Source organism: Chamaea fasciata, unplaced genomic scaffold (genome assembly GCF_029207755.1).
Source record: "Chamaea fasciata isolate MVZ Bird 193981 ecotype frontalis unplaced genomic scaffold, bChaFas1.0.hap1 SCAF_3, whole genome shotgun sequence".
Classification (NCBI taxonomy): Eukaryota; Metazoa; Chordata; class Aves; order Passeriformes; family Sylviidae; genus Chamaea; species Chamaea fasciata.
This window is the reverse complement of record NW_027094088.1, coordinates 28219106-28242129: the sequence shown is the minus strand read 5'-3', so window position 1 is coordinate 28242129 and position 23024 is coordinate 28219106. Positions and strand designations below refer to the sequence as shown.

Below are 23024 nucleotides of genomic sequence, written 5' to 3'. Positions count from 1 at the left end.
CTGGCAGTGGTTCTCCAGTCCTTCACTGTGACTGACACTGGCTTCCCCCCCCGTTGATGGGCAGACCTGCATGATGGTCAAGGATTAGGGTAACTTGTGATGTGTCTCCCTTCATCACTGTAGGCAGTCTTTTACAGTAACGATTAGATGCATTGCTTAGCTTATCCTTTTCCCATTCTTTGCGGTTTTGAATTACAGTAAGTTGCATTTATTCCTGAAGTTGGTGTCTGTGTCTTCTGTGCTGACTTTGCCTACATGAAAAACAGGCATCCGCAGCTGCTCTGGGCAACCCGTGCCAGTATGTCTGCAGCCTGACGGTCAAGAATTTCTTCCCAGTATCTCATACGAAGCTACCCTCTGTCGCTGTAAAGCCACTGCCCTTGTCCTTTGAGGACCTGCCCTTGTAAGAAGGGCTGCTCTCTGCTGCTTTCTTTAGGCCCCTCTTCTTGCAGGATGAGGCTGTGCAGTCTCTGAGGCCAGCAGCTGCTGAGGAATCCATTTGGGGCAGGGAGCTGGTTGTGCAGCTGCAGTGCCAGCTGCAGATTGAGCTCTGGCTGGTGGGAGTCTGGGACCAGAGACTGCCACCCTTTGCATGACAGAGGGCACAGGGAGCTGTGGCACAGGCCAGGGATTTGAACGGACCCTGAGTGCTGCAGCAGGAGCCGGTGGCTCTTTCTGGAATGTGACATCTGCGAGTCTGCTGGGGGAATGAATCCTGAGGTTGAATGGGTACGGATACCCGCTCTGACTGGCTGAGAGTGGTGTGGGTAGGGAATCAAACGGGTCACCCATCAGCTTGTTGGAGTCACCTGTGCCTCTGGAATGGTCACACAGGGGAGATTCCTCAGCATTTTGGCAGCCCAGATGGGACCTAAGGACAGTACTGCTGGAGCCTCCGTCCTTAAGAGCAGCTACTGGTGAGTTCACCTGGGACCTTTAGAGCAGGAAGGAGCCACGGGAGGAGTGTTATAATTCCATGTGCAGAGTCTGTGTAAATTATAAGCGTGGAATTGAGCCTCTCTATTGCTGTGGCATTTGCCGCAGATTCGGTGAAGTCGTGGGTAGTGGGTGGAGAAGGTGTGCGCAGCACGAGCGGTGTGAGGTGGCCACAGAGGAGTTGTGGAGGCCCCCGTAAGTTGTGAGGTAGAGGGGCTCGAGTCTCTGCTTGAAGGCTTTTGCAGACAGGCACAGGGAGAACCTTGTGTCCCTCATGCCGCACAATGGGTGCCAGAGCACACACAGAAGGGGGTGGAAATCCCTTCTTGGCACGCAGAAGAGGGCTTCACATGCACCAAGGTGTTTGACGTGGTGGGAAATATCCCTGTTTTAGGTGAGGACGTGTCTGTGGCCAAAGTTGTAGAGAACTGGGAGAACTTCTTAATGGGCAGCAGAATTTTGCACACTAAGGTTGTGCCAGGATGATGGGGCAGCTCGAAGCTTGTCTCCCCTCTGGGCAGGGTAATGACCATCCCCAACCCTGAGTGACACTCTTGGACTCAGTGTCTTTAGTGAGCGGGCAGCCCCTGAAATTTACTTCAGTAAATATTTGAAGAAGCTTATGCCAGGCTGGCAGGGGCAAGTACAGATGTGGGATGATTGCTCTCAGCACAGCCCACCTTGATTAATACAAAGGGAAGAATGCCACATGCCGTGAGACAGGACTCCATTTGCCTGGAACCCAAGAAGAATATCCAGAAGCAGACGGAGTGACACCTAGCCCAAGGCATTTTGAAGCCTTCCATTAATGCGGGCGTTCAGAGCTGCAACGGCTAGCTCGGTCCTGAACACGCATTAATTGGTACAGCTCCGGTTCCTTCTTGCTGTGTGAGCCCTGGCCCTCAGGTAGAAGTGTGGCTCCGGCGTGGAAGACAGGCAGACTCTCACGTGGGTGACAAGATAGGTTGATTGCTGCCAGCTGGCCAGGTGAAAAATGACTTCTCTGGGCTCTCCTTGACCTTAAGTACCAGGGGTGTGGAGAGGGGCAGGGATTAGCCCAGGACCAATACCATGGGGGGTGGGAGTTACCAGGACAAAAAGACAGTACGCAGGGCATCTGATACACGCTACAGGGCGGAGAAGTCATAGGCTCTGCCAATCACCCCAGCCCCCCACCAGAGTCTGGGCAGGGTTGCAGGGAGATGGACAGGAGCCACAACTAGGGAAAAACCAAAGGGGTTGGAACACGGGGTAATCTGGAACAAACCATTCTACGTAAAGTTGCAAAGTAATAATTTTCACACCGCAACATTCCAGTATATTTAGAAAGTCAGTGTTCACTTGCCTTCACCTGGAAAAGACAGCAACTGCCTTCAACAACTGTCTTCCCCGTGGCATTAGGCTGTCATTTTTTTCTTTGCCCGTCCCACCGCCCCAAATATTGAGCTTTGATTGAAAAGAGTATAAATTCTGGGGCAAATTTGTACAGTTTGTAGAGGATTTGTTAATTAGTGAGTCGAGATAAGAAGGTTCTTGCCCATCCTGTGGTGCTTATGTGCAGCACTCAGACAAGGAAGCACGGCAAGCTGCAGTTTGTGTCTGTGCAGCTGGATCTTTGACTGCTCCTTCTCTCCGTTTGCCAGACTTACACAGCAACCTCATCTTCCTTGACTCCTCCCTGTCTCTGCCTTTGTCTCCTCCCAAATTTGGAGCCAAGCCCAGGGATCTTTTTCCCATGGCTCCCAGGCTTGGCCCTCCCTGCCTGTGAACAGCCTCGGTGTTGCAGCTGCTGTTGGCCCACTCACTTTGGCCTTCCATGGCATTCCCGGTGTGCTCTCCTACTGTTTCTGCCAGGTTCCTCTCCCCAGAATGAGCCCAGCTCTTCCTCTGAGTATCTGTGAAGTGTGACCGCCCAGCACATCAGTCCCCGTTTACTACCTGTGAACTCTGGCCCTGCCTTAGGGCACTGGTGACGGGCCTTAAGCTTTAGCTTTCCTAGTTTCAGATTCTGTGCTGCTTAGGGGTGTAGTTCTGAGCCTCGCATTAAGTGCTAGTAGGCTCTTTTCATAGAGTAAGTAGACAAACAAATCCTTTTCCTGCTGAGGACCAAGGACAACTTTCAGGCCAACAGCATAAACAACAGCGGACTGAAGAGAGAAAACAAGAAGGATGAGACCCCACAACCCGAAGCTGCAATTGGACAATTAAACCCCAATATGCAAATGGACCAAAACTTAATAAAAACTTAAGATCTTGTGACCCGGCAGCCATTTTGTGGCCATTATTTGTCCAACTTGTGGATAGCCCTGATCAGGCTCCTGTCCTGGCCAAGGTGGATTCTGGAGGCCTTTCAAGAAATACCTACTTCCTTTTTTATCTCTGTCCAATCTCTGTTTCAGGTCAGCCCTCCCAAGCCATCACTGGCAGTCCACTCAGGAGGCAGGAGCTTCCCTTGTCATGCTTGGGACTGTCTCTGGTCTGTTCTCTTTGCCCAAGCCTACACCAGGCCCTAAATCATCAGCCCACGGGCATTTGAGCACTGTCCCCAAGGTGTCTGCTTTTGTCCTATCCCCTTCCTAGGCTTGGTGTACCGGGTTCCTCCAGCCCATGGTGGCTCAGGGCACTCTCCTCTCTGACCAGGCACACTGGTGCTCTCTGGAGCCACTCTGTCCCTTTGTGCCTCAGGCTCATTCTGCAGGTGCCGAAGGTGGCACTTGTTGCCCTTCCCAGGAATTGGAATTACACCGAAAAGATGGTTCCCTGTGAACAAAGCTAGCTTTATTTCAACAATTAGATCAACTCCAGTGTTTGCCTGCACACCGGAGAGAAATGTGGGCGGGACAGAGCAGGGTTTTGACACTGAGGCTGCCTTTGGATCAGCAGGCATTGCCCCAGCAGGAAAGGGCTGTGGTGCACTGCAGCCTGCCCTGGATCCTGCCTGTCCTGCTGCTCAGGAAGCACTTTCAGCGGTGTGGTATGCACGCATGTTGTAGTCAATCCAGTGATAGAAGTGCCGAGTGGAGATGTAGATTCCAGGCTGCTTTGGTCTGGCGCAGCCTTCTCCCCAGCTGGTTATGCCGACAACCCACCAGTACTCGGCGGTGTTGTCCTTGCACATGAGAGGACCACCACTGTCGCCCTGCAACAGAGCAGAGAGGATTAAGGTGGTGTTGAGTGGCCCCTGCCAGCACCGGGGCTGTCTCCTCTTCTCTCACAGCCCCTGCCAGAACTGTATTCCAGGCAGAGGAAGGCTCTCCTCAGAGGCTGGAGCCTCCAGAGCCTTGGCTGTGAATGGCTTGGGGTCCTGTAGGGTAGGGCTCTCTGTGTCCTCTCTGCACAAGGCAGGAGTCCTGGATGTGCAGAGCATGGATGTTTGGCACCCGGATCTCTGCGCTGCCGAGAGCGCTAGCTGGGCTTTCTGGGCTTTCTGGCACAAGGGGGGCACTGGGCAAGTAGGAGTGGATGGGGAGTGTGTAGGAAGCCCCCCCCCCCCCCCGCCCCAGCAGCTGGGGGGGAGCTGGGGCTGGGAGGGTGACCGGGAGAACTGGCCGGGGCAAAGCAGACCCTGGGCTGTGTTTGGGCAGCGCTGCCAGGGCTGCTGGTGCTGCTGGGGGCTGAGAGGCTCGTGACACATTCATACCTGGCAGGCGTCGATGGCGCCCTGTGGGTAACCAGCACACAAGTTGTAGGGGTGGACTTTCCCTGCATACCAGTCACTGCTGTTGCAGAGCTGGGAATTGATGAGCTGGACCTTGGCCTCCTGCAGGCGACCACGTGAACCTTGAGCTGTGAGCAGAGAAAGCAATAAGCCCTCAGCACCCCCATGTCAGTTCTCCTTCCCCGTCTGAGGGGAATCCCTGTCCCTTGGGCACGGCTTTCCCTCCGCAGAGGCGCTAGGGCACGGTGTCCCTGCTTCCCGCCTTTGGGGAGCAGGCCAGGCCCATCTCTGCACCGGGCTACGTCCTTCAGCCTGGCTTTGGACTCTGCTGTGAGGAAGCCCAAACCCTCTCCCCACTGCACTTAGCTGGAACTCACATCTTGCAGTGGTGGAACCCCAGCCAGCGATCCAGCAGTTGTTGAGCTTTGAGACTTCTAGGGCGGGGTCAGCCAGACAGGCCAGCTGGATGTAGGCGCTGCACTGGACAGAACCGTCCAGTTGCAGCAGGGCAATGTCGTAGCTGAAGTCGGCACGCTTGTAGTAGGGGTGAACCACCACCTGCTTCACGTTGCGAACTACGGCCCCAGGGCCCGGCTGAGTGAACTTGGTAGCTCCAAGCACCACATACAGCATGCTGATGTCACTGGAAAGAAGATGGAGAGAGGGCTGAGAGGGAGCAGAGCCATGTACCACAGCAGCCCAGCAGCTGCCTCTCTTCTGCTTGGCAAGGCAGAGAGGGAGCAGTGCTCTGGCAGGTGTGAGTGCCCTCACACACATGAGGCTGGGGGAATGTCGAGCTGGAGGCCGCTAGGAAGCCTTGGCACAAGCCCAGGCTTCTCCTGAGCAGTGTGGCAGCTGGACTGCCTGAGAGGAAAGGGGACGGGAGTAGCAGGTGGTGGCTGCTGACAGGGCACCTGCTGGTGTAGCGAGGGTGTCCCCATTCCCTGGTCTGCCTTACTCAAACTTGTCGAAGCAGTGGGCCGCCGTGAGGACCCAATCTGCAGTGATGAGGGACCCTCCACACCAATGACCCAGGTTCGGTGAAAGGGGATGTTGGATGCTGACGATCCAGGGCCAGGATGCTTCCAGAGCGCCTACTCCACCCACAATGCGTGTCATGCCGAAGTCGTAAGCTTCGTTGCCGGTGGAATAAGTCATGGGGTAGTAGTCAGGTTGCGGAGCGCGGAGGCCGCAGGAACCTCTGCAAGCAGAAAGTCATTTCCATGCTGCTGCGTGGCCTGCTGTGGCTCAGGCTGAAGCTCAGCCCTGTGCCCTCCCCACAAGCGTTTGCAGGCCCAGCAGGCCAGGGAAGCCCATGGGATGTTTGTCTGTCCAAGGAACGGAGGCTTCCCCATGGTGGGTAGGAAGCTGTGGCCCAGCCACGGGGGACAGGCGGGTCCCCTCCAGGGAAGGCCCCAAGTGTTGCCACGGCTCCCTCCCAGGGCCTGGGGCCACTTACCCGCAGGGGTACTGTATGCCGTGGGCCAGCGCGGCCACAGTCAGCAGGACGAGGAGGCCGAGCCGATTCATGGCTGCCAGAGGCACGTGTCAGCTGCAAGCACTGAGGGCTCCGTGCAGCAGCACAGCCACAGCCGCAGTGCCCGGCAGCAGCCGCGCTGCCCGTGGTGGCCCCGGCCCCGGGGCTGATGTCACTGAGGGCTGGGTTCCGTGTTTGGGGCGCTGTGGGGGCCTGTGCAACCGGGGCCCACTGGGGGAGGGGCAACACCGAATCCATGGGCCGTGGAATGGTTTGGGGTGGAAGGGACCTTGGAAATCACATAGCTCCGACTTCCTGCCATTGGTAGGGATGGATAGTTTGTACTGGAGAAGTTTGCTCAGAGCCTGGCTCAGAAGCTGTCGTTGGACAATTTGAGGGAGGATGGGACATTGAAGTACAAAGTCTTTATCAACAGGACCTGACTGAGGCAGGAACCAGAGCTCTTGATCAAAGGTTGGCCTCTGCGTGAACCTTCCAACCAAATGTTGTCGAGATCCGCTCATCGGCAAAACGTGGATTTGCCTTTCGCTAATCAGAAACTGGACAAGGCCACATCTGGCCTTCTTTTGGGATGTAGGATCACAGACAACTTCCTTGGTTCCTCCTGGAGTCCTCCAAGGCCTGGGGAGCATCCCAAGAGGAGAAAAAAACCAGATGATCCTGCACTAGAAGTTCTGGTAGCTTGTTTATTCAACAGCATAAAGATGGGCCTCTCTCGCAGCCCAGTCAGAAACCTCATTGCCTGGAGGGGAAGGCACCTGCAGGATTTCCCAGTTGCTGGCAGTGGTTCTCCAGTCCTTCACTGTGACTGACACTGGCTTCCCCCCCCGTTGATGGGCAGACCTGCATGATGGTCAAGGATTAGGGTAACTTGTGATGTGTCTCCCTTCATCACTGTAGGCAGTCTTTTACAGTAACGATTAGATGCATTGCTTAGCTTATCCTTTTCCCATTCTTTGCGGTTTTGAATTACAGTAAGTTGCATTTATTCCTGAAGTTGGTGTCTGTGTCTTCTGTGCTGACTTTGCCTACATGAAAAACAGGCATCCGCAGCTGCTCTGGGCAACCCGTGCCAGTATGTCTGCAGCCTGACAGTCAAGAATTTCTTCCCAGTATCTCATACGAAGCTACCCTCTGTCGCTGTAAAGCCATTGCCCTTGTCCTTTGAGGACCTGCCCTTGTAAGAAGGGCTGCTCTCTGCTGCTTTCTTTAGGCCCCTCTTCTTGCAGGATGAGGCTGTGCAGTCTCTGAGGCCAGCAGCTGCTGAGGAATCCATTTGGGGCAGGGAGCTGGTTGTGCAGCTGCAGTGCCAGCTGCAGATTGAGCTCTGGCTGGTGGGAGTCTGGGACCAGAGACTGCCACCCTTTGCATGACAGAGGGCACAGGGAGCTGTGGCACAGGCCAGGGATTTGAACGGACCCTGAGTGCTGCAGCAGGAGCCGGTGGCTCTTTCTGGAATGTGACATCTGCGAGTCTGCTGGGGGAATGAATCCTGAGGTTGAATGGGTACGGATACCCGCTCTGACTGGCTGAGAGTGGTGTGGGTAGGGAATCAAACGGGTCACCCATCAGCTTGTTGGAGTCACCTGTGCCTCTGGAATGGTCACACAGGGGAGATTCCTCAGCATTTTGGCAGCCCAGATGGGACCTAAGGACAGTACTGCTGGAGCCTCCGTCCTGAAGAGCAGCTACTGGTGAGTTCACCTGGGACCTTTAGAGCAGGAAGGAGCCACGGGAGGAGTGTTATAATTCCATGTGCAGAGTCTGTGTAAATTATAAGCGTGGAATTGAGCCTCTCTATTGCTGTGGCATTTGCCGCAGATTCGGTGAAGTCGTGGGTAGTGGGTGGAGAAGGTGTGCGCAGCACGAGCGGTGTGAGGTGGCCACAGAGGAGTTGTGGAGGCCCCCGTAAGTTGTGAGGTAGAGGGGCTCGAGTCTCTGCTTGAAGGCTTTTGCAGACAGGCACAGGGAGAACCTTGTGTCCCTCATGCCGCACAATGGGTGCCAGAGCACACACAGAAGGGGGTGGAAATCCCTTCTTGGCACGCAGAAGAGGGCTTCACATGCACCAAGGTGTTTGACGTGGTGGGAAATATCCCTGTTTTAGGTGAGGACGTGTCTGTGGCCAAAGTTGTAGAGAACTGGGAGAACTTCTTAATGGGCAGCAGAATTTTGCACACTAAGGTTGTGCCAGGATGATGGGGCAGCTCGAAGCTTGTCTCCCCTCTGGGCAGGGTAATGACCATCCCCAACCCTGAGTGACACTCTTGGACTCAGTGTCTTTAGTGAGCGGGCAGCCCCTGAAATTTACTTCAGTAAATATTTGAAGAAGCTTATGCCAGGCTGGCAGGGGCAAGTACAGATGTGGGATGATTGCTCTCAGCACAGCCCACCTTGATTAATACAAAGGGAAGAATGCCACATGCCGTGAGACAGGACTCCATTTGCCTGGAACCCAAGAAGAATATCCAGAAGCAGACGGAGTGACACCTAGCCCAAGGCATTTTGAAGCCTTCCATTAATGCGGGCGTTCAGAGCTGCAACGGCTAGCTCGGTCCTGAACACGCATTAATTGGTACAGCTCCGGTTCCTTCTTGCTGTGTGAGCCCTGGCCCTCAGGTAGAAGTGTGGCTCCGGCGTGGAAGACAGGCAGACTCTCACGTGGGTGACAAGATAGGTTGATTGCTGCCAGCTGGCCAGGTGAAAAATGACTTCTCTGGGCTCTCCTTGACCTTAAGTACCAGGGGTGTGGAGAGGGGCAGGGATTAGCCCAGGACCAATACCATGGGGGGTGGGAGTTACCAGGACAAAAAGACAGTACGCAGGGCATCTGATACACGCTACAGGGCGGAGAAGTCATAGGCTCTGCCAATCACCCCAGCCCCCCACCAGAGTCTGGGCAGGGTTGCAGGGAGATGGACAGGAGCCACAACTAGGGAAAAACCAAAGGGGTTGGAACACGGGGTAATCTGGAACAAACCATTCTACGTAAAGTTGCAAAGTAATAATTTTCACACCGCAACATTCCAGTATATTTAGAAAGTCAGTGTTCACTTGCCTTCACCTGGAAAAGACAGCAACTGCCTTCAACAACTGTCTTCCCCGTGGCATTAGGCTGTCATTTTTTTCTTTGCCCGTCCCACCGCCCCAAATATTGAGCTTTGATTGAAAAGAGTATAAATTCTGGGGCAAATTTGTACAGTTTGTAGAGGATTTGTTAATTAGTGAGTCGAGATAAGAAGGTTCTTGCCCATCCTGTGGTGCTTATGTGCAGCACTCAGACAAGGAAGCACGGCAAGCTGCAGTTTGTGTCTGTGCAGCTGGATCTTTGACTGCTCCTTCTCTCCGTTTGCCAGACTTACACAGCAACCTCATCTTCCTTGACTCCTCCCTGTCTCTGCCTTTGTCTCCTCCCAAATTTGGAGCCAAGCCCAGGGATCTTTTTCCCATGGCTCCCAGGCTTGGCCCTCCCTGCCTGTGAACAGCCTCGGTGTTGCAGCTGCTGTTGGCCCACTCACTTTGGCCTTCCATGGCATTCCCGGTGTGCTCTCCTACTGTTTCTGCCAGGTTCCTCTCCCCAGAATGAGCCCAGCTCTTCCTCTGAGTATCTGTGAAGTGTGACCGCCCAGCACATCAGTCCCCCTTTACTACCTGTGAACTCTGGCTCTGCCTTAGGGCACTGGTGACGGGCCTTAAGCTTTAGCTTTCCTAGTTTCAGATTCTGTGCTGCTTAGGGGTGTAGTTCTGAGCCTCGCATTAAGTGCTAGTAGGCTCTCTTCATAGAGTAAGTAGACAAACAAATCCTTTTCCTGCTGAGGACCAAGGACAACTTTCAGGCCAACAGCATAAACAACAGCGGACTGAAGAGAGAAAACAAGAAGGATGAGACCCCACAACCCGAAGCTGCAATTGGACAATTAAACCCCAATATGCAAATGGACCAAAACTTAATAAAAACTTAAGATCTTGTGACCCGGCAGCCATTTTGTGGCCATTATTTGTCCAACTTGTGGACAGCCCTGATCAGGCTCCTGTCCTGGCCAAGGTGGATTCTGGAGGCCTTTCAAGAAATACCTACTTCCTTTTTTATCTCTGTCCAATCTCTGTTTCAGGTCAGCCCTCCCAAGCCATCACTGGCAGTCCACTCAGGAGGCAGGAGCTTCCCTTGTCATGCTTGGGACTGTCTCTGGTCTGTTCTCTTTGCCCAAGCCTACACCAGGCCCTAAATCATCAGCCCACGGGCATTTGAGCACTGTCCCCAAGGTGTCTGCTTTTGTCCTATCCCCTTCCTAGGCTTGGTGTACCGGGTTCCTCCAGCCCATGGTGGCTCAGGGCACTCTCCTCTCTGACCAGGCACACTGGTGCTCTCTGGAGCCACTCTGTCCCTTTGTGCCTCAGGCTCATTCTGCAGGTGCCGAAGGTGGCACTTGTTGCCCTTCCCAGGAATTGGAATTACACCGAAAAGATGGTTCCCTGTGAACAAAGCTAGCTTTATTTCAACAATTAGATCAACTCCAGTGTTTGCCTGCACACCGGAGAGAAATGTGGGTGGGACAGAGCAGGGTTTTGACACTGAGGCTGCCTTTGGATCAGCAGGCATTGCCCCAGCAGGAAAGGGCTGTGGTGCACTGCAGCCTGCCCTGGATCCTGCCTGTCCTGCTGCTCAGGAAGCACTTTCAGCGGTGTGGTATGCACGCATGTTGTAGTCAATCCAGTGATAGAAGTGCCGAGTGGAGATGTAGATTCCAGGCTGCTTTGGTCTGGCGCAGCCTTCTCCCCAGCTGGTTATGCCGACAACCCACCAGTACTCGGCGGTGTTGTCCTTGCACATGAGAGGACCACCACTGTCGCCCTGCAATAGAGCAGAGAGGATTAAGGTGGTGTTGAGTGGCCCCTGCCAGCACCGGGGCTGTCTCCTCTTCTCTCACAGCCCCTGCCAGAACTGTATTCCAGGCAGAGGAAGGCTCTCCTCAGAGGCTGGAGCCTCCAGAGCCTTGGCTGTGAATGGCTTGGGGTCCTGTAGGGTAGGGCTCTCTGTGTCCTCTCTGCACAAGGCAGGAGTCCTGGATGTGCAGAGCATGGATGTTTGGCACCCGGATCTCTGCGCTGCCGAGAGCGCTAGCTGGGCTTTCTGGGCTTTCTGGCACAAGGGGGGCACTGGGCAAGTAGGAGTGGATGGGGAGTGTGTAGGAAGCCCCCCCCCCCCCCCCCCAGCAGCTGGGGGGGAGCTGGGGCTGGGAGGGTGACCGGGAGAACTGGCCGGGGCAAAGCAGACCCTGGGCTGTGTTTGGGCAGCGCTGCCAGGGCTGCTGGTGCTGCTGGGGGCTGAGAGGCTCGTGACACATTCATACCTGGCAGGCGTCGATGGCGCCCTGTGGGTAACCAGCACACAAGTTGTAGGGGTGGACTTTCCCTGCATACCAGTCACTGCTGTTGCAGAGCTGGGAATTGATGAGCTGGACCTTGGCCTCCTGCAGGCGACCACGTGAACCTTGAGCTGTGAGCAGAGAAAGCAATAAGCCCTCAGCACCCCCATGTCAGTTCTCCTTCCCCGTCTGAGGGGAATCCCTGTCCCTTGGGCACGGCTTTCCCTCCGCAGAGGCGCTAGGGCACGGTGTCCCTGCTTCCCGCCTTTGGGGAGCAGGCCAGGCCCATCTCTGCACCGGGCTACGTCCTTCAGCCTGGCTTTGGACTCTGCTGTGAGGAAGCCCAAACCCTCTCCCCACTGCACTTAGCTGGAACTCACATCTTGCAGTGGTGGAACCCCAGCCAGCGATCCAGCAGTTGTTGAGCTTTGAGACTTCTAGGGCGGGGTCAGCCAGACAGGCCAGCTGGATGTAGGCGCTGCACTGGACAGAACCGTCCAGTTGCAGCAGGGCAATGTCGTAGCTGAAGTCGGCACGCTTGTAGTAGGGGTGAACCACCACCTGCTTCACGTTGCGAACTACGGCCCCAGGGCCCGGCTGAGTGAACTTGGTAGCTCCAAGCACCACATACAGCATGCTGATGTCACTGGAAAGAAGATGGAGAGAGGGCTGAGAGGGAGCAGAGCCATGTACCACAGCAGCCCAGCAGCTGCCTCTCTTCTGCTTGGCAAGGCAGAGAGGGAGCAGTGCTCTGGCAGGTGTGAGTGCCCTCACACACATGAGGCTGGGGGAATGTCGAGCTGGAGGCCGCTAGGAAGCCTTGGCACAAGCCCAGGCTTCTCCTGAGCAGTGTGGCAGCTGGACTGCCTGAGAGGAAAGGGGACGGGAGTAGCAGGTGGTGGCTGCTGACAGGGCACCTGCTGGTGTAGCGAGGGTGTCCCCATTCCCTGGTCTGCCTTACTCAAACTTGTCGAAGCAGTGGGCCGCCGTGAGGACCCAATCTGCAGTGATGAGGGACCCTCCACACCAATGACCCAGGTTCGGTGAAAGGGGATGTTGGATGCTGACGATCCAGGGCCAGGATGCTTCCAGAGCGCCTACTCCACCCACAATGCGTGTCATGCCAAAGTCGTAAGCTTCGTTGCCGGTGGAATAAGTCATGGGGTAGTAGTCAGGTTGCGGAGCGCGGAGGCCGCAGGAACCTCTGCAAGCAGAAAGTCATTTCCATGCTGCTGCGTGGCCTGCTGTGGCTCAGGCTGAAGCTCAGCCCTGTGCCCTCCCCACAAGCGTTTGCAGGCCCAGCAGGCCAGGGAAGCCCATGGGATGTTTGTCTGTCCAAGGAACGGAGGCTTCCCCATGGTGGGTAGGAAGCTGTGGCCCAGCCACGGGGGACAGGCGGGTCCCCTCCAGGGAAGGCCCCAAGTGTTGCCACGGCTCCCTCCCAGGGCCTGGGGCCACTTACCCGCAGGGGTACTGTATGCCGTGGGCCAGCGCGGCCACGGTCAGCAGGACGAGGAGGCCGAGCCGATTCATGGCTGCCAGAGGCACGTGTCAGCTGCAAGCACTGAGGGCTCCGTGCAGCAGCACAGCCACAGCCGCAGTGCCCGGCAGCAGCCGCGCTGCCCGTGGTGGCCCCGGCCCCGGGGCTGATGTCACTGAGGGCTGGGTTCCGTGTTTGGGGCGCTGTGGGGGCCTGTGCAACCGGGGCCCACTGGGGGAGGGGCAACACCGAATCCATGGGCCGTGGAATGGTTTGGGGTGGAAGGGACCTTGGAAATCACATAGCTCCGACTTCCTGCCATTGGTAGGGATGGATAGTTTGTACTGGAGAAGTTTGCTCAGAGCCTGGCTCAGAAGCTGTCGTTGGACAATTTGAGGGAGGATGGGACATTGAAGTACAAAGTCTTTACCAACAGGACCTGACTGAGGCAGGAACCAGAGCTCTTGATCAAAGGTTGGCCTCTGCGTGAACCTTCCAACCAAATGTTGTCGAGATCCGCTCATCGGCAAAACGTGGATTTGCCTTTCGCTAATCAGAAACTGGACAAGGCCACATCTGGCCTTCTTTTGGGATGTAGGATCACAGACAACTTCCTTGGTTCCTCCTGGAGTCCTCCAAGGCCTGGGGAGCATCCCAAGAGGAGAAAAAAACCAGATGATCCTGCACTAGAAGTTCTGGTAGCTTGTTTATTCAACAGCATAAAGATGGGCCTCTCTCGCAGCCCAGTCAGAAACCTCATTGCCTGGAGGGGAAGGCACCTGCAGGATTTCCCAGTTGCTGGCAGTGGTTCTCCAGTCCTTCACTGTGACTGACACTGGCTTCCCCCCCCGTTGATGGGCAGACCTGCATGATGGTCAAGGATTAGGGTAACTTGTGATGTGTCTCCCTTCATCACTGTAGGCAGTCTTTTACAGTAACGATTAGATGCATTGCTTAGCTTATCCTTTTCCCATTCTTTGCGGTTTTGAATTACAGTAAGTTGCATTTATTCCTGAAGTTGGTGTCTGTGTCTTCTGTGCTGACTTTGCCTACATGAAAAACAGGCATCCGCAGCTGCTCTGGGCAACCCGTGCCAGTATGTCTGCAGCCTGACAGTCAAGAATTTCTTCCCAGTATCTCATACGAAGCTACCCTCTGTCGCTGTAAAGCCATTGCCCTTGTCCTTTGAGGACCTGCCCTTGTAAGAAGGGCTGCTCTCTGCTGCTTTCTTTAGGCCCCTCTTCTTGCAGGATGAGGCTGTGCAGTCTCTGAGGCCAGCAGCTGCTGAGGAATCCATTTGGGGCAGGGAGCTGGTTGTGCAGCTGCAGTGCCAGCTGCAGATTGAGCTCTGGCTGGTGGGAGTCTGGGACCAGAGACTGCCACCCTTTGCATGACAGAGGGCACAGGGAGCTGTGGCACAGGCCAGGGATTTGAACGGACCCTGAGTGCTGCAGCAGGAGCCGGTGGCTCTTTCTGGAATGTGACATCTGCGAGTCTGCTGGGGGAATGAATCCTGAGGTTGAATGGGTACGGATACCCGCTCTGACTGGCTGAGAGTGGTGTGGGTAGGGAATCAAACGGGTCACCCATCAGCTTGTTGGAGTCACCTGTGCCTCTGGAATGGTCACACAGGGGAGATTCCTCAGCATTTTGGCAGCCCAGATGGGACCTAAGGACAGTACTGCTGGAGCCTCCGTCCTGAAGAGCAGCTACTGGTGAGTTCACCTGGGACCTTTAGAGCAGGAAGGAGCCACGGGAGGAGTGTTATAATTCCATGTGCAGAGTCTGTGTAAATTATAAGCGTGGAATTGAGCCTCTCTATTGCTGTGGCATTTGCCGCAGATTCGGTGAAGTCGTGGGTAGTGGGTGGAGAAGGTGTGCGCAGCACGAGCGGTGTGAGGTGGCCACAGAGGAGTTGTGGAGGCCCCCGTAAGTTGTGAGGTAGAGGGGCTCGAGTCTCTGCTTGAAGGCTTTTGCACACAGGCACAGGGAGAACCTTGTGTCCCTCATGCCGCACAATGGGTGCCAGAGCACACACAGAAGGGGGTGGAAATCCCTTCTTGGCACGCAGAAGAGGGCTTCACATGCACCAAGGTGTTTGACGTGGTGGGAAATATCCCTGTTTTAGGTGAGGACGTGTCTGTGGCCAAAGTTGTAGAGAACTGGGAGAACTTCTTAATGGGCAGCAGAATTTTGCACACTAAGGTTGTGCCAGGATGATGGGGCAGCTCGAAGCTTGTCTCCCCTCTGGGCAGGGTAATGACCATCCCCAACCCTGAGTGACACTCTTGGACTCAGTGTCTTTAGTGAGCGGGCAGCCCCTGAAATTTACTTCAGTAAATATTTGAAGAAGCTTATGCCAGGCTGGCAGGGGCAAGTACAGATGTGGGATGATTGCTCTCAGCACAGCCCACCTTGATTAATACAAAGGGAAGAATGCCACATGCCGTGAGACAGGACTCCATTTGCCTGGAACCCAAGAAGAATATCCAGAAGCAGACGGAGTGACACCTAGCCCAAGGCATTTTGAAGCCTTCCATTAATGCGGGCGTTCAGAGCTGCAACGGCTAGCTCGGTCCTGAACACGCATTAATTGGTACAGCTCCGGTTCCTTCTTGCTGTGTGAGCCCTGGCCCTCAGGTAGAAGTGTGGCTCCGGCGTGGAAGACAGGCAGACTCTCACGTGGGTGACAAGATAGGTTGATTGCTGCCAGCTGGCCAGGTGAAAAATGACTTCTCTGGGCTCTCCTTGACCTTAAGTACCAGGGGTGTGGAGAGGGGCAGGGATTAGCCCAGGACCAATACCATGGGGGGTGGGAGTTACCAGGACAAAAAGACAGTACGCAGGGCATCTGATACACGCTACAGGGCGGAGAAGTCATAGGCTCTGCCAATCACCCCAGCCCCCCACCAGAGTCTGGGCAGGGTTGCAGGGAGATGGACAGGAGCCACAACTAGGGAAAAACCAAAGGGGTTGGAACACGGGGTAATCTGGAACAAACCATTCTACGTAAAGTTGCAAAGTAATAATTTTCACACCGCAACATTCCAGTATATTTAGAAAGTCAGTGTTCACTTGCCTTCACCTGGAAAAGACAGCAACTGCCTTCAACAACTGTCTTCCCCGTGGCATTAGGCTGTCATTTTTTTCTTTGCCCGTCCCACCGCCCCAAATATTGAGGTTTGATTGAAAAGAGTATAAATTCTGGGGCAAATTTGTACAGTTTGTAGAGGATTTGTTAATTAGTGAGTCGAGATAAGAAGGTTCTTGCCCATCCTGTGGTGCTTATGTGCAGCACTCAGACAAGGAAGCACGGCAAGCTGCAGTTTGTGTCTGTGCAGCTGGATCTTTGACTGCTCCTTCTCTCCGTTTGCCAGACTTACACAGCAACCTCATCTTCCTTGACTCCTCCCTGTCTCTGCCTTTGTCTCCTCCCAAATTTGGAGCCAAGCCCAGGGATCTTTTTCCCATGGCTCCCAGGCTTGGCCCTCCCTGCCTGTGAACAGCCTCGGTGTTGCAGCTGCTGTTGGCCCACTCACTTTGGCCTTCCATGGCATTCCCGGTGTGCTCTCCTACTGTTTCTGCCAGGTTCCTCTCCCCAGAATGAGCCCAGCTCTTCCTCTGAGTATCTGTGAAGTGTGACCGCCCAGCACATCAGTCCCCGTTTACTACCTGTGAACTCTGGCCCTGCCTTAGGGCACTGGTGACGGGCCTTAAGCTTTAGCTTTCCTAGTTTCAGATTCTGTGCTGCTTAGGGGTGTAGTTCTGAGCCTCGCATTAAGTGCTAGTAGGCTCTTTTCATAGAGTAAGTAGACAAACAAATCCTTTTCCTGCTGAGGACCAAGGACAACTTTCAGGCCAACAGCATAAACAACAGCGGACTGAAGAGAGAAAACAAGAAGGATGAGACCCCACAACCCGAAGCTGCAATTGGACAATTAAACCCCAATATGCAAATGGACCAAAACTTAATAAAAACTTAAGATCTTGTGACCCGGCAGCCATTTTGTGGCCATTATTTGTCCAACTTGTGGATAGCCCTGATCAGGCTCCTGTCCTGGCCAAGGTGGATTCTGGAGGCCTTTCAAGAAATACCTACTTCCTTTTTTATCTCTGTCCAATCTCTGTTTCAGGTCAGCCCTCCCAAGCCATCACTGGCAGTCCACTCAGGAGGCAGGAGCTTCCCTTGTCATGCTTGGGACTGTCTCTGGTCTGTTCTCTTTGCCCAAGCCTACACCAGGCCCTAAATCATCAGCCCACGGGCATTTGAGCACTGTCCCCAAGGTGTCTGCTTTTGTCCTATCCCCTTCCTAGGCTTGGTGTACCGGGTTCCTCCAGCCCATGGTGGCTCAGGGCACTCTCCTCTCTGACCAGGCACACTGGTGCTCTCTGGAGCCACTCTGTCCCTTTGTGCCTCAGGCTCATTCTGCAGGTGCCGAAGGTGGCACTTGTTGCCCTTCCCAGGAATTGGAATTACACCGAAAAGATGGTTCCCTGTGAACAAAGCTAGCTTTATTTCAACAATTAGATCAACTCCAGTGTTTGCCTGCACACCGGAGAGAAATGTGGGTGGGACAGAGCAGGGTTTTGACACTGAGGCTGCCTTTGGATCAGCAGGCATTGCCCCAGCAGGAAAGGGCTGTGGTGCACTGCAGCCTGCCCTGGATCCTGCCTGTCCTGCTGCTCAGGAAGCACTTTCAGCGGTGTGGTATGCACGCATGTTGTAGTCAATCCAGTGATAGAAGTGCCGAGTGGAGATGTAGATTCCAGGCTGCTTTGGTCTGGCGCAGCCTTCTCCCCAGCTGGTTATGCCGACAACCCACCAGTACTCGGCGGTGCTGTCCTTGCACATGAGAGGACCACCACTGTCGCCCTGCAATAGAGCAGAGAGGATTAAGGTGGTGTTGAGTGGCCCCTGCCAGCACCGGGGCTGTCTCCTCTTCTCTCACAGCCCCTGCCAGAACTGTATTCCAGGCAGAGGAAGGCTCTCCTCAGAGGCTGGAGCCTCCAGAGCCTTGGCTGTGAATGGCTTGGGGTCCTGTAGGGTAGGGCTCTCTGTGTCCTCTCTGCACAAGGCAGGAGTCCTGGATGTGCAGAGCATGGATGTTTGGCACCCGGATCTCTGCGCTGCCGAGAGCGCTAGCTGGGCTTTCTGGGCTTTCTGGCACAAGGGGGGCACTGGGCAAGTAGGAGTGGATGAGGAGTGTGTAGGAAGCCCCCCCCCCCCCCCCGCCCCAGCAGCTGGGGGGGAGCTGGGGCTGGGAGGGTGACCGGGAGAACTGGCCGGGGCAAAGCAGACCCTGGGCTGTGTTTGGGCAGCGCTGCCAGGGCTGCTGGTGCTGCTGGGGGCTGAGAGGCTCGTGACACATTCATACCTGGCAGGCGTCGATGGCGCCCTGTGGGTAACCAGCACACAAGTTGTAGGGGTGGACTTTCCCTGCATACCAGTCACTGCTGTTGCAGAGCTGGGAATTGATGAGCTGGACCTTGGCCTCCTGCAGGCGACCACGTGAACCTTGAGCTGTGAGCAGAGAAAGCAATAAGCCCTCAGCACCCCCATGTCAGTTCTCCTTCCCCGTCTGAGGGGAATCCCTGTCCCTTGGGCACGGCTTTCCCTCCGCAGAGGCGCTAGGGCACGGTGTCCCTGCTTCCCGCCTTTGGGGAGCAGGCCAGGCCCATCTCTGCACCGGGCTACGTCCTTCAGCCTGGCTTTGGACTCTGCTGTGAGGAAGCCCAAACCCTCTCCCCACTGCACTTAGCTGGAACTCACATCTTGCAGTGGTGGAACCCCAGCCAGCGATCCAGCAGTTGTTGAGCTTTGAGACTTCTAGGGCGGGGTCAGCCAGACAGGCCAGCTGGATGTAGGCGCTGCACTGGACAGAACCGTCCAGTTGCAGCAGGGCAATGTCGTAGCTGAAGTCGGCACGCTTGTAGTAGGGGTGAACCACCACCTGCTTCACGTTGCGAACTACGGCCCCAGGGCCCGGCTGAGTGAACTTGGTAGCTCCAAGCACCACATACAGCATGCTGATGTCACTGGAAAGAAGATGGAGAGAGGGCTGAGAGGGAGCAGAGCCATGTACCACAGCAGCCCAGCAGCTGCCTCTCTTCTGCTTGGCAAGGCAGAGAGGGAGCAGTGCTCTGGCAGGTGTGAGTGCCCTCACACACATGAGGCTGGGGGAATGTCGAGCTGGAGGCCGCTAGGAAGCCTTGGCACAAGCCCAGGCTTCTCCTGAGCAGTGTGGCAGCTGGACTGCCTGAGAGGAAAGGGGACGGGAGTAGCAGGTGGTGGCTGCTGACAGGGCACCTGCTGGTGTAGCGAGGGTGTCCCCATTCCCTGGTCTGCCTTACTCAAACTTGTCGAAGCAGTGGGCCGCCGTGAGGACCCAATCTGCAGTGATGAGGGACCCTCCACACCAATGACCCAGGTTCGGTGAAAGGGGATGTTGGATGCTGACGATCCAGGGCCAGGATGCTTCCAGAGCGCCTACTCCACCCACAATGCGTGTCATGCCGAAGTCGTAAGCTTCGTTGCCGGTGGAATAAGTCATGGGGTAGTAGTCAGGTTGCGGAGCGCGGAGGCCGCAGGAACCTCTGCAAGCAGAAAGTCATTTCCATGCTGCTGCGTGGCCTGCTGTGGCTCAGGCTGAAGCTCAGCCCTGTGCCCTCCCCACAAGCGTTTGCAGGCCCAGCAGGCCAGGGAAGCCCATGGGATGTTTGTCTGTCCAAGGAACGGAGGCTTCCCCATGGTGGGTAGGAAGCTGTGGCCCAGCCACGGGGGACAGGCGGGTCCCCTCCAGGGAAGGCCCCAAGTGTTGCCACGGCTCCCTCCCAGGGCCTGGGGCCACTTACCCGCAGGGGTACTGTATGCCGTGGGCCAGCGCGGCCACGGTCAGCAGGACGAGGAGGCCGAGCCGATTCATGGCTGCCAGAGGCACGTGTCAGCTGCAAGCACTGAGGGCTCCGTGCAGCAGCACAGCCACAGCCGCAGTGCCCGGCAGCAGCCGCGCTGCCCGTGGTGGCCCCGGCCCCGGGGCTGATGTCACTGAGGGCTGGGTTCCGTGTTTGGGGCGCTGTGGGGGCCTGTGCAACCGGGGCCCACTGGGGGAGGGGCAACACCGAATCCATGGGCCGTGGAATGGTTTGGGGTGGAAGGGACCTTGGAAATCACATAGCTCCGACTTCCTGCCATTGGTAGGGATGGATAGTTTGTACTGGAGAAGTTTGCTCAGAGCCTGGCTCAGAAGCTGTCGTTGGACAATTTGAGGGAGGATGGGACATTGAAGTACAAAGTCTTTATCAACAGGACCTGACTGAGGCAGGAACCAGAGCTCTTGATCAAAGGTTGGCCTCTGCGTGAACCTTCCAACCAAATGTTGTCGAGATCCGCTCATCGGCAAAACGTGGATTTGCCTTTCGCTAATCAGAAACTGGACAAGGCCACATCTGGCCTTCTTTTGGGATGTAGGATCACAGACAACTTCCTTGGTTCCTCCTGGAGTCCTCCAAGGCCTGGGGAGCATCCCAAGAGGAGAAAAAAACCAGATGATCCTGCACTAGTAGTTCTGGTAGCTTGTTTATTCAACAGCATAAAGATGGGCCTCTCTCGCAGCCCAGTCAGAAACCTCATTGCCTGGAGGGGAAGGCACCTGCAGGATTTCCCAGTTGCTGGCAGTGGTTCTCCAGTCCTTCACTGTGACTGACACTGGCTTCCCCCCCCATTGATGGGCAGACCTGCATGATGGTCAAGGATTAGGGTAACTTGTGATGTGTCTCCCTTCATCACTGTAGGCAGTCTTTTACAGTAACGATTAGATGCATTGCTTAGCTTATCCTTTTCCCATTCTTTGCGGTTTTGAATTACAGTAAGTTGCATTTATTCCTGAAGTTGGTGTCTGTGTCTTCTGTGCTGACTTTGCCTACATGAAAAACAGGCATCCGCAGCTGCTCTGGGCAACCCGTGCCAGTATGTCTGCAGCCTGACAGTCAAGAATTTCTTCCCAGTATCTCATACGAAGCTACCCTCTGTCGCTGTAAAGCCATTGCCCTTGTCCTTTGAGGACCTGCCCTTGTAAGAAGGGCTGCTCTCTGCTGCTTTCTTTAGGCCCCTCTTCTTGCAGGATGAGGCTGTGCAGTCTCTGAGGCCAGCAGCTGCTGAGGAATCCATTTGGGGCAGGGAGCTGGTTGTGCAGCTGCAGTGCCAGCTGCAGATTGAGCTCTGGCTGGTGGGAGTCTGGGACCAGAGACTGCCACCCTTTGCATGACAGAGGGCACAGGGAGCTGTGGCACAGGCCAGGGATTTGAACGGACCCTGAGTGCTGCAGCAGGAGCCGGTGGCTCTTTCTGGAATGTGACATCTGCGAGTCTGCTGGGGGAATGAATCCTGAGGTTGAATGGGTACGGATACCCGCTCTGACTGGCTGAGAGTGGTGTGGGTAGGGAATCAAACGGGTCACCCATCAGCTTGTTGGAGTCACCTGTGCCTCTGGAATGGTCACACAGGGGAGATTCCTCAGCATTTTGGCAGCCCAGATGGGACCTAAGGACAGTACTGCTGGAGCCTCCGTCCTGAAGAGCAGCTACTGGTGAGTTCACCTGGGACCTTTAGAGCAGGAAGGAGCCACGGGAGGAGTGTTATAATTCCATGTGCAGAGTCTGTGTAAATTATAAGCGTGGAATTGAGCCTCTCTATTGCTGTGGCATTTGCCGCAGATTCGGTGAAGTCGTGGGTAGTGGGTGGAGAAGGTGTGCGCAGCACGAGCGGTGTGAGGTGGCCACAGAGGAGTTGTGGAGGCCCCCGTAAGTTGTGAGGTAGAGGGGCTCGAGTCTCTGCTTGAAGGCTTTTGCAGACAGGCACAGGGAGAACCTTGTGTCCCTCATGCCGCACAATGGGTGCCAGAGCACACACAGAAGGGGGTGGAAATCCCTTCTTGGCACGCAGAAGAGGGCTTCACATGCACCAAGGTGTTTGACGTGGTGGGAAATATCCCTGTTTTAGGTGAGGACGTGTCTGTGGCCAAAGTTGTAGAGAACTGGGAGAACTTCTTAATGGGCAGCAGAATTTTGCACACTAAGGTTGTGCCAGGATGATGGGGCAGCTCGAAGCTTGTCTCCCCTCTGGGCAGGGTAATGACCATCCCCAACCCTGAGTGACACTCTTGGACTCAGTGTCTTTAGTGAGCGGGCAGCCCCTGAAATTTACTTCAGTAAATATTTGAAGAAGCTTATGCCAGGCTGGCAGGGGCAAGTACAGATGTGGGATGATTGCTCTCAGCACAGCCCACCTTGATTAATACAAAGGGAAGAATGCCACATGCCGTGAGACAGGACTCCATTTGCCTGGAACCCAAGAAGAATATCCAGAAGCAGACGGAGTGACACCTAGCCCAAGGCATTTTGAAGCCTTCCATTAATGCGGGCGTTCAGAGCTGCAACGGCTAGCTCGGTCCTGAACACGCATTAATTGGTACAGCTCCGGTTCCTTCTTGCTGTGTGAGCCCTGGCCCTCAGGTAGAAGTGTGGCTCCGGCGTGGAAGACAGGCAGACTCTCACGTGGGTGACAAGATAGGTTGATTGCTGCCAGCTGGCCAGGTGAAAAATGACTTCTCTGGGCTCTCCTTGACCTTAAGTACCAGGGGTGTGGAGAGGGGCAGGGATTAGCCCAGGACCAATACCATGGGGGGTGGGAGTTACCAGGACAAAAAGACAGTACGCAGGGCATCTGATACACGCTACAGGGCGGAGAAGTCATAGGCTCTGCCAATCACCCCAGCCCCCCACCAGAGTCTGGGCAGGGTTGCAGGGAGATGGACAGGAGCCACAACTAGGGAAAAACCAAAGGGGTTGGAACACGGGGTAATCTGGAACAAACCATTCTACGTAAAGTTGCAAAGTAATAATTTTCACACCGCAACATTCCAGTATATTTAGAAAGTCAGTGTTCACTTGCCTTCACCTGGAAAAGACAGCAACTGCCTTCAACAACTGTCTTCCCCGTGGCATTAGGCTGTCATTTTTTTCTTTGCCCGTCCCACCGCCCCAAATATTGAGGTTTGATTGAAAAGAGTATAAATTCTGGGGCAAATT

General features: G+C 55.3%; 2 protein-coding genes and 1 pseudogene across 2 annotated transcripts; all 3 read right to left on the bottom strand.

Moving 5' to 3' along the window:
• Nucleotides 1-3886: 3886 nt before the first annotated feature.
• On the bottom strand, nt 3887-6124 carry LOC136287510 (acrosin-like). Its single transcript, XM_066180293.1, has 5 exons — nt 6054-6124; nt 5693-5795; nt 4957-5179; nt 4577-4722; nt 3887-4075 (listed from the first exon to the last, which is right to left on the bottom strand). Exons 1-5 carry the CDS (start codon nt 6122-6124, stop codon nt 3887-3889), a joined length of 732 nt encoding a protein of 243 aa, XP_066036390.1.
• Nucleotides 6125-10755: 4631 nt separating this feature from the next.
• On the bottom strand, nt 10756-13462 carry LOC136287509 (acrosin-like; annotated as a pseudogene).
• A 4160-nt stretch (nt 13463-17622) lies between these two features.
• Nucleotides 17623-19489, bottom strand: LOC136287508 (acrosin-like). The gene is made up of 4 exons (XM_066180292.1): nt 19430-19489; nt 18694-18901; nt 18314-18453; nt 17623-17811 (listed from the first exon to the last, which is right to left on the bottom strand). Exons 1-4 carry the CDS (start codon nt 19487-19489, stop codon nt 17623-17625), a joined length of 597 nt encoding a protein of 198 aa, XP_066036389.1.
• Nucleotides 19490-23024: the final 3535 nt, after the last annotated feature.

What these genes read in the sequence shown, in the direction of transcription:
- LOC136287508 (XM_066180292.1), bottom strand. Translation starts at nt 19,489, where the DNA reads ATGACTTATTCCACCGGCAACGAAGCTTACGACTTCGGCATGACACGC. An exon ending in TGACACGCATTGTGGGTGGA is followed by an intron (nt 18,902 to 19,429) that starts GTAGGCGCTCTG and finishes GCCGTAGTTCGC; the next exon opens with AACGTGAAGCAGGTGGTGGT. An exon ending in AAGATGTGAGTTCCAGCTAA is followed by an intron (nt 18,454 to 18,693) that starts GTGCAGTGGGGA and finishes TCACAGCTCAAG; the next exon opens with GTTCACGTGGTCGCCTGCAG.
- LOC136287510 (XM_066180293.1), bottom strand. Translation starts at nt 6,124, where the DNA reads ATGAATCGGCTCGGCCTCCTCGTCCTGCTGACTGTGGCCGCGCTGGCC. An exon ending in GGCATACAGTACCCCTGCGG is followed by an intron (nt 5,796 to 6,053) that starts GTAAGTGGCCCC and finishes TTCTGCTTGCAG; the next exon opens with AGGTTCCTGCGGCCTCCGCG. An exon ending in GCGCCATCGACGCCTGCCAG is followed by an intron (nt 4,076 to 4,576) that starts GTATGAATGTGT and finishes GCTCTGTTGCAG; the next exon opens with GGCGACAGTGGTGGTCCTCT.